The sequence below is a fragment of the Fukomys damarensis genome, unplaced genomic scaffold, assembly GCF_012274545.1.
Source record: "Fukomys damarensis isolate Sample0158 unplaced genomic scaffold, DMR_v1.0_HiC HiC_scaffold_16, whole genome shotgun sequence".
In the NCBI taxonomy this organism is placed as follows: domain Eukaryota; kingdom Metazoa; phylum Chordata; class Mammalia; order Rodentia; family Bathyergidae; genus Fukomys; species Fukomys damarensis.
Genome location: NW_022900928.1, coordinates 83,519,234 through 83,530,047, shown reverse-complemented (window position 1 = coordinate 83,530,047; position 10,814 = coordinate 83,519,234). Strand labels below are relative to the sequence as shown.

Here is a 10,814-nt window from a genome sequence, read left to right as displayed (position 1 = left end):
TACCCAATGAAGTTTGCACAGAGAAACCTAGGGAGGGATTCAGCGAGTTTCCAGGCAGGTGGACTCATGGGCACCAGGATGGTGATATGCCAAGGCAGCCAGGACTGTCTCACCCCATCACATACCTCAATACCTGTCCCAATGCATCTCTCCTGAATATTTCTGTTTAATAAACCAGTGACAATAAGTGACCCATTTCCTGAGTTCTGTGGGCCCTTCTAGAAAATTAAAAAAATTAAATCAAACCTAAGAAGATAGGAGCCCCGAATCTGTAGTTGGCCGGTAGGAATTATGGGTAGCCTGGGCACCTTACCCCACAGATGCCATCTATAGCAGGGACAGTCCTGTGGAACTAAGCCCTTAACCCATGGGAACTGATGCTAACTCTGGGTGCTATCAGAACAGAAATGAATTGCAGGATACCCAGTTGATGTCCACAGAGTTTCAGAACTGGCTGCTGGGTGAAAAACCCCACATATGTGGTAACAACAGTTCAGAATTAAAGAATAACTACAGAAGTTGTTAAAGCACAAAAAGGCCCTGTGCACTCTTCACCCAAGTTCCCTAGTGGTTATATCTTATACAATCACAACACAGTATCAAAACCAGGAGATGGATACCCTACGCCTCCTCCATCCATCACATGGACCTGTGTAACCACCACTACCACAATCAAGCACAAAGCCAGGAGATGAATACTTATCACACATGGACCTGTGTAACTGCCACTACAATCAAGACGCAGAACTGCTGGGTATAGTGGCATAAGCCTATGAGAAAATAAAGCTGGATAATACCAAGTTCCAGGCCAGCTTGGGGTACACAGCAAGTTCAAGACTGGCCTCGACTACATACCCTGTCACCAAACCTACCTATCAACCAACCAACCAACCAACCACAGAACTGTCACATCACCACAAAGGATTCCCCGCTTGCCCCTTCACACCCATATCCTCTTCTTCATGTCCCCAGCATCCCTAATCCTGGTAACCACTAGTATGTTTTCCATCTCTACAATTCTAAGGATATATAAAGGGAGCCACATGACTATTTGAGACTGGCTTTGTCATCCAGCAATGCCCCTGAGAGCTGTCTAGTTTGCTCCACGTTGCAGTAGTTTGTTCCTTTCTAATGCCAAGGATACTCAGTGGTAAGAGTGTAATAGTCTGCTTAACCACTCACTTACTGAAGGACATTTTGCTTGTTTTAATTTTGACTATTACACATTAAGCCATTATGACCATTTATGTAAAGGCTTTTGTGTGAATATAGGTTTCACTTCTCCAGAATAAATGTCTTCAAGTGCTTGATGAATTATGCACTAAGGATGCATTTAATTTACCACCAACTATTCTCTAGTGTCTTCCTTACTTTGTCCTTCCAATATGCAAGAGAAAGGTTCTTCTCCTATTTTTAAGTTATTCTACTAGGTGTGTAGCTACATTTCACCAAAGTCTTTTAATTTTTTTATAATTTAAAATTTTATAGAAGAATATAACAAAATGTATTATTTCAGCCATCTTTAGGTGTAAAATTAAATGGCATTAGGCCTGTTTACAATGTTGTGGAAGTATTATCATGATCCACCTCCAGAACTTTTCCACTAAAATAATCTTTTACCAGTTTATTTTAATCGAATATTTCCCAAAACAATAATAGAACCAAGTAAGTAACTCTAGAGGCCTAGAAGCAAATCAGGAATCTAATTCACAGCTCCCTGTTAGCAAGGAAGACCAACAGAGTTGTTCTTAAAGAGCACTTGGCTCAGTCTCACTGATGAGTGAGACAGAGCCCTGCCATTACGGGTTCCAAATTATCTGCCACATCAGTTAAAATCCCAGATGTACATCACAATTCAGTACATGGTGAAACCAGAGAGATGGCATATATGTGCACACAAATACACACACAGATTCCCATTTATGCACCTGTGCACATACACCCACTTCTGGAAACACCCCTGTCCAGGCAAGAAGGGTTCAAGAGGCTGAAACTCTGAGACCAGAGCAGCACACTGATACTGTGTGGCTGTTCCCTTCAGAAGTGTGGCATGAAAAGTTGAGAAATCCATAAAAACACATGTAACAGAGAAGCCAGCAGAGTTCAGGGATGTCTCCAAGAGAAGGAGATGAGAACTGGAGTCTGGCTGAGCTGAGGGGCAAGAACTCTGGAAGGAGAGGCACAGAGATGGGGATGTGCCCTCATAGGCCTCTCTCAAGAAGGGCAGACCAGGGCTGGGGACTTAACTCAGTGGTCCTGCCACCTGCCTCAAAATCTCAAGGTCCGGAGTTCAATCCCTGGTACCAAAATCCAAACAAACAAATAAAGAAGGATAGACTAGCTTCTTACGATACTCAGGGCAAGAAGCTAACCTCTGAAGAGCAAAGTAGGGCTTTTGCAGGCCCCCTCATACTTACAAAGCAAAATCAGACTCCGGGATGGAGTGGAGGCTCAGGACATGTTGCAACCTGCAGTAGAGACCCAGAGGCAGCTGAGCCTCTTTTGCAGCCCAGTGCAAACCTTCCCTGGGTTAAGGCAACCTATGCCCAGTCTGGACAGCTGAGCCCCTCCAGAGGAGGACAGTACTGTCAGAGCAGGAAAAGGCTCATACCTGCTGACTCCTGCTTCTCTGGGACTACTGACTTCATTGCAGTGTAAATATTTCCCACCACTGCCAGTCTCAAGCTATAAAACTACCTCACTAAGTGCAGAGTTGGGAAGAAATGCAAAAAATCATGCAATGGTGGTATTAGTCACTAGGGAAATGCAAATCAGAACCAAATAGGATGCCACTTCACACCCACTAGGATACCTATACTTTTTAGTATAAACCAAAACCAAAAAATAAGAGTTAACAAGGAGCTGGGGAAATTAGCACCTTCATACATTGCTGGTGAGAATGTGAAATGGTACAGACACTGTGGAAAATAGTTTAGAGTTCCTCAAAAAATTAAACATAGACCCAACAATTCCTTCTCGCTAGATATCCAAGAGAACTGAAAACAGGCATTTAAACAAAAATTTTGACTGGAATGTTCATAACAACACTATTCACAAGGTAGAAACAACACAAATGACCACAAATGAACAAATGGACAAACTGGTATATCTAGGCAATGAAATTAAATATTTTAAATAAAGCAAACTAAATATGTAATAATGCTGAGTGAATGAATCTTAAAAACATGCTTAGTGAAATAAGCATGACACAAAAAGTCACATATTGTATAATTTCATTACTATTCGAAATATGCAAAATAGGTGAATCTGCTGGGCATGGTGGTGTGCATGAGGCTAATCCCAGCATGAGGCTAAGGCAGAATGATTACCACGAGTTAAAATAGAGGTCAGCCTGGACTACATTGTGAGTTCAAGGCCAGCATGAACTATATAGCAAGACCTTGTCACACAAAACAAAACAAAAAAGGTAAATTCATAGACAGAGAGCAGGGTAGACTTCTCAAACATATAAAAACTGGGTTAACCTACCACCCTGGCCATGTGCCTACCTTTCTGCACCTGGAGTCTCTGTTACTTCCTCACTCTTCTCCTCCACCACTTCACTGAGAATTGAAAGCCCTTCCTTCTTCAGGCCATCTGGGTATCACTGCCAACTCTGTCTTGCTAAAGCCCCTTTAAATCCAGACATAACACCTTTGTCTGTGTTTGATGTTTGTTCAGTATCCAGCAGCTTAAGCCAAACCCTCTACCTGTGTATTTCAAGGCCCTGTAGCAGGGGTAGTGCTGACCTGGATTTATGCCTACAGGACAGGTCACCCAGAAAACTTCGCAAAGAGGAACCTCAATCTAAAGGAGTTCCCTTTAGGATGTCTGTGTCCAGGAAAGATACTGGCAAAAGTAGCACATGCTCTTTGGAGAAAACAGTTCAAAGCAGTTACTGTGATTTCTTCTGAAAATACTAACAAACCGGAAAAATCAATCTTTTAAATATAGTAACCCAGGAACCTGTGGAAAAATAATTTAAATACTTTTTGTGTTTAAAATATAGAAAGCTGGGTGTAGTGGCACACGCCTGTAATCTTAGCACTCTGAGTTCAGCTCTTTATTTCATTTGGATCTGTGTAATTCTGTCCCCAGGCAACCAGACACAATTCTCAGGAGGAAAATGGAAATAACCATGGGATGGAATCCAAGATGTGATCAATTATAAGCTACATCATTTTATGTGCCACTAAGAGCGGGCACTGTGGATTAAATAATGTACGCCATCCTGGGATGAACCTGTTTTCAGAAATGTCAAAGTAGGGGGAAAATATGCCTGGGGACAAATTAGATATGGCCAGGTAAGATTATTGCTGCTGTTGATCCATGCTGGCTCCTGGGTATTTCAATACACAGTCAATATGGTAGGTTGAACAATGTCCCTCCTCCCAAAAGACAGCCACATCTTATCTCCAGAATCTGGTAGTATTACCCCTTATGCAGCAAAAAAAAGCCTTTGCAGATCTGATTAAAGATGTTGAAAAAATGTTTTGATTTAGAATCTTGAGTTGGGAGATTATTCTGGATGATCTGCACAGGACCCAAATGCCAGGGCAAGTGGCCTTATAAAAGGGCAGAGAGAGATTTGACACAGAGGCACAAGGCCAAGTGCAGATGGCAGCAGCAGTAGGAGACTGGCCAAGAGCCAAGGGACACAGTCTAAGAAGCTAAGAAGCCAGGAAAAGAGGTCGCCCCTTCAGAGGGAGCATGGCCCTGCCAATTCAAAGGTAGCTTAAACCAAAATGAAGATTTGGGCCCCAGAAACACAAAAGTTGAATTTATGTTGTTTTAAGCCACCAAATTTGCAGCAATTCGTCACACTAGTGCAGGAAGCAAGCAAAAGCAGATGTAATCCTTTCAAACTCTTCTTGCTCTATTATTCTGACATTATAATTGACAGAGGATTCCCTAAAACTTTAATACACAGTGCCATTCACTTTATTTCTTCCAATATAAAATCACAACTGAATTCAAGTTATTAACTAAATCAACATTTTCCTTCTATTGTTTAAATTTTCCTTCTATTGCATAAATTTTTAAGATCTTTATCTATATGGAAAGAATAAAAAAGTTGTATTGTCATTTTTGTATTGGATAGCAACTGTATTTTTGGTTTTAAAATCCCTGTACTCAGATACTAATGTAGAAAGTTTTAACAGATTTTATGCATTCACATGCTAGGCATTTAAATACTGTATTGAGAACAAATGAAATAAATTAATATCAGTACGTGGTTTACCTCTGGTATGTGTAACAATGACAACATGGGCATTAAACATCAATTTACTAATTGGGTATGGAAAGGTTTAGTAAAATGAAAATTGAACAATCTGTTCAAGTTTATTGAGCACAAATCATATGCACATACAGCATGCTAGACACTATAGTGGTTATAATTATCAAAGATTAAATTAAATCCTTTAACAAATATGTAGTTTTATAAGAAAACAAGTATCTGTGTTTTTTACTATAATTTCAGAAATTTGTAGTGGTTATCTCAATGCAAGCTGTATCACCAAAAACTAGTGTGTAACATGTTCTCCAATGTAATATTTATGGCATTAAATGAGTTGGACATTGTTTTCCCACATCACTGAACTTATTTTTTACAGATCTACCTTACTCTGGGAAACCTAAATCATATAATTCCCTCAGATGTAAACAATTCCACATTTAATGCAGGTTAGAAATAAGATGTGCATTTTCAAATCTGCACTTTAGTCACTAACCAGTACTTATTCACAAATGGAAGGAAACAAATACTGGAACCAAGTTTCAAGTTTTATAATCTGATATGCTTAGTAGTAGTTTTAACTACCTAATCTCCTGAATCGAGTAATTAGCATGTCCTGGGGTAACATTTCTTTTAAAAAAGAAAAGACAGGAAAGCAAGTTAGGGCCCTAGGATCTATTTTTGGGATACACAGGGAAAAACAGTGAGAAAATGAAACTGTAAGTCATACCTTCAAGTATTAAAAATAGGAAAGAATTCTGGTAGATAAATTCTTAGCAACAACACAAAATAAACGAACTGCAGTGAAACAGAAACAGAGAAATACTCCCAGACTCATCTGTTCCACTCCAATGGAAATGGGGAAGGGAGGTGGCAAAGGGCAACTCTGTGGTGAGAGAAATAACTCAGGCTACACCAGAGCCACCAGTGAGGGGGCATCAGTCACAGCTGTGCATGCTTGTCTGTGACTCAGGTAGCAAACCAAGCGTGCACTCTCTGCCTGCCTGTCTAGCATTTCATTGGGCCTCCTCCCATTCCAGCCTCACAGGCCACTGCAGGTCATGCATGGGTTCATTTCAACCCCATCTTCCTGACAGGAAAGGCTGTCAGGAGAGGTGGAACTGACTCAGCCTAGGGCTTTGAGTTGGGGAAAGGGGGGTTCCAGAGAATTTCATCCATCAGAGCCTGATGTTGAGATGTGGCCCCTGCAGTCAGATCCTCACATTAGTAATGCAGCCAAATGACACTGACCTGGCCATGTGGGCAGCTACTTTCAGAGAAGGACAAGGCAATCTCAGAAGTCTCCTCAGAAATCTCAAAAGTAGATATCACTTTGTGCTACAGGAAACCACTACTTTACTAAAGAACATTCCTATTAACAAATATTAATATCTCCCACAGGAAGAAAAGCAACCTAAGGCAATGACTCACTGCAGAGAGAATGCTTTTCTGCCAAAGGTCATTTCCATGAGAGCTGTGGATAAATCTTCCATGTCTTGTAATATCCTACCATTCAAAACAAACACTGGCTTCCACAACTAGTCTTCTGCTTTAAAAATTATTGTGCTATTCCAATGAGTTCAAATTCACACTCACAACTCCCATGATACAGATCTACTGAATACCTCAAGCAAATACAATTTTTTAACCTAAAAAAATTAAATATTTTATCTTTTTCTTACCACATAATATCTAACAATTTTGTATTTCAAATGTGCTCACTGGACATCATTTACATAAAGAATAATAGTTTCATAGATAGATGTTTTTGCAATAATCACAGCTGTGTTTCTGAATAAGAACAACCATTAAAAAAAAAAAAACTATCAAAATCAATTTATACTAGTTAGGGTTCCAGGTGACCTTTCCTGTTTATTCTGCTCCAAAGCTTGAAATGTTCTACAATGAGCACACATTCTTCTCACATCAGAAGTACCTTTTTAAAACCTGTCTACATGTAGGAAATGAAAAATACAACTGCCTATTCATTAAAAATAGACAAAGGAAGCTGGGCATGGTGGTACATGCCTGTAATCCCAGCACTCAGGAGGCTGAGGCACGAAGATCACTGTGAGTTCAAGACCAGCCTGGGCTACATAGTGAGTTCCAGGTCAGTCTCAACTACAGTGAGGCCCTGTCTCAAACCCTCCCCGCCAAAAAACCAGACAAAGGGTCTTCACTACATGATTCAACAACAACAACAACAAAAAAAAAACCTGGAAGCTCAAATTCTTTTGTTTTTGAAGTACTAGGGACTGACCCGAACCTCATACATCCTAGGCAAGTATTCTGCCACTGAGCCACAAGACCAGCCCTTACTAGCTCAACTTCAATAACTCTAAATGGGAGGCGGAAAAAGCACAACAAACACTGTATTGACCTTTCCTCTCCTGTGCTGGTGGGGCTGTCTCTCATTCCAGTGCACTGTCAGAGGGGCACAAGGACACTACTGTGGCCAACACCCAGAGCACAAGAGACAGACAGCTTACTCCTGTGCACTGGTGTTTCTGTTTGCCCTGCCGTGATCTACTGAGGAGATACCTCATTGAACCATGAATTTCAGAGGCATCCAATAGAAGGGTAACTGTAAAACTTTCCATCAGCCAGGCATGGCATACAGGGCATCTTAGCGCTTGGGAGGCTGAGGCATGAGTATTGCAAGGTCAAGGCCAGTCTGGGCAATTTACCAAGACCCTGTCTCAAAATTGATAATTAAAATTAAAAAGGCCTAGAGATATAACCAAGATCAACCTCTGTTCAATACCCAGTACCACAAAAACAAAACTAACACAAAAACAAAAAATTGCCAGGCACAGAAAAGTAATGATGTCATGGCATAAAATTAGACCTGAGTACCTTAATCAACAAACCTCAGAATAAATTTTAATTCTGATCAAGAAAATCTTAAAAATAGATTGACATAAAAAGTTGAGCTATGTACTTACTAAATATACAGCCAGATGTGGTGGCACATGCCTATAAATCCAGCACTCAGGACCACTGTGAGTTCAAAGCTAGCCTAGGCTACATAGTGAGTTCCAGGCCAGCCTGACTATGTAGTGAGACTTTGTCTCCAAAAAATGGAAACTAAATAAACAGAATAAAACAAAATAAATGTACAAAATGCCCTAAGTAGGGTTTTTTTTTTAAAGTAGGGTATTTTAAAAAATGGACATATTATTTCAACTGTGACCTAATGAAGGTCTTTCTCACCTTTTTCTCCATATGTAGTTAAGAGTCCACAAAATTTAAAAATCCTAAACCATCCTTTCCAGAACAAATGATTTTTAGTACGGTTGGTAAGTACAAATAGAAAAACCCACAGCTCCATTCAATTTATAATTTCCCACAAACTACCATCATGGGAAGTTTGGGATTATGGATAACATTTTAATGTATTTTTCTAGATTAAAAAAATGACTTGTGTATTATTATTCTTATTATATTAAAGCCAAGGGTGGGGCATAGAGAGAAGATACTAATCAATGATACAAAATTTCACTTAGGACAGATAACATTGTAACTATAGTTAATAGCAATGTTATCTATTCTTGAATCGCTAAAGGAGATTTTAAGTATTTTACCTCAAAAATGATATATAAGGCAAAATATGTTATTTATTCACCCACCAAGCAATGTAAACATATTTCAAAAACACGTACACAATAAATATACAAGGGGAAACCAAAAATATGGTGAATGTTTAAATCTTAACAAAAACTGCTTATGGTAAGAAACATTGCCAAGAAAAATGGGCTAAATGTGTTTGAAGCAAGGGAGAGTATTTTGAGTGTTCTGAAAGGAAATAATTACAATGTGTCTTTTTTATTGTAATGAAATTTAAGCATTCACCACATTTGGTGTGATCACCCCTCATATATACTTTTTGTCAGCTTGCTATGAATTTAAAACTAGGACTGTCTACATTTTTGTCATTACCAGCTAATAAATTTGCTGAATTTAAGACCCTTACTCATATTTGTGTTGCTAGCACCTAGCCTAACACCTGAAACATAGCACATGTCCAATAATGTTGGTTTAGTGAATAAATGAATCCATAAACACTCATTTTTAGTCCAACACATAAATTAATTGGTCAAGTTTCTTAAAATGTAACTTACTCAAATGGCGATTTAGCTCAGGCAAGCACAAAGTCCTGAGTTCAATCCCCAGTATTAAAAAAAAAATGTAATTTACTCTACAAAAAATTCAATGAAATAGAGTCCGCTAAGAAAAACCAGGGACAGGAAGAGAGGTCACAAGAAAAACATGTAAATAAAACATGTTTAAGGGAAAAGATGACAAAAAATTAGGGATAAAAGACAACTAGGGACATATTAACTGCTTCAGTAGGAGTTACACCCCACTCAGTTCCAAAGAACATGAGGTGCTTGGAGTCTAAGGCACAGTAACATCACTGACAGTAATAGCTAAGTGAAGGTAGCTGGGCAATGCCAGCTACAGTGGTACAGAGTACAACAATCCAGCTAATTTTGCCTGTAAGCTCTCTGGTAGATACAGCAAGAGAATATTACATTACAGAGTAGGTTTCCTTTACTGAATTCACAAGTTCAGAAATGAATACATCACACTTTCACTCAGCCCTGTGTCTAAATACTCTATGTCTAAAGAGTGTTAGGTACTTACACTCAGATACTGACTATTTGCAAATTTGGAGAATTGCATGGGAGTCCTGGGTAGGGGAAGAGTGGGAGCACCTTTGCTCCTTACCAGGGAGCTTCTGGGTGGGGTCAGTGGAAGCACTTCTGCTTGTCACTGCTGAACCCTGCTCAGTTCCATCTTGTACCATGTCATGGAATTACAACCACAACAGATCTTCCACAAAGTTCCAGAAATCCACCTCCCATTGTCATCCACACACTGTTGCCTTCCTGAGCTCTGGGCTCCTGTCCCATGAAACATGCCATGATTACGCTGCTGTCCACTGAATTCTGTATGTGTATGTTTATGCATTCCTTACCATTAAACTCTCCTGATCCTTTCTTTCAACCACACGACACTCTGGGGCAATCACCACAGCTGGCCTCATGAGTTTGTCTCATCTTCCCTGATAATTTGAAGACAGGATGACCTCTTAAACTTTGTCAGAACAGTCTTCAAACTTTAATAAAATTCCTCTGAGACAGAACCATCATGAAGCTGAAAAAGATGAGCTGACAAGCCATAATAAAATGCAAAAGAACACTCATAGTACATTCTAAAATGACAGAGTACTCTAATATGCCTAGTATAAAACAAGTCAACCTATAGGCTGATGCCTCAAATATGAGAATTATACATTGATACCTTGAACCAGAGTTAAAATTTTAAAAAAACAGAAAACACAGATTCAAGCTGTTTATATCTTTGAAACATGAATTTCTGTAGTTATGCAATTAGAATTTACATATGGAGGCTGGAAGTGTAGTTCAGTGGTAGAGTACATGTTTAACATGGCCCTGGGTTCAGTCACCAGCATCAGAAATATACATACATACATACATATATATATACACACATATATAAATAAAAATTTCATACCGTATATAAAAACCTATTTCAGACAATATTGCATCAG

At 39.3% G+C, this 10,814-nt stretch overlaps 1 protein-coding gene across 2 annotated transcripts in view; it reads right to left on the bottom strand.

Annotated features, from left to right (window-relative positions):
• Esyt2 (extended synaptotagmin 2) overlaps positions 1–10,328 on the bottom strand; it is a 78,673-nt gene extending 68,345 nt beyond the window's left edge. Inside the window, exon 1 of one of the 2 annotated variants that reach the window (XM_010641689.3) lies at positions 10,218–10,328. In XM_010641689.3, the coding sequence (XP_010639991.1) occupies positions 10,218–10,286 (69 nt within the window). In that variant the 5' untranslated portion in view covers positions 10,287–10,328. The remainder of the gene's footprint in view (positions 1–10,217) is intronic. The other variant, XM_010641698.3, reaches the window with a different exon arrangement.
• Between the last annotated feature and the right edge of the window lie 486 nt (positions 10,329–10,814).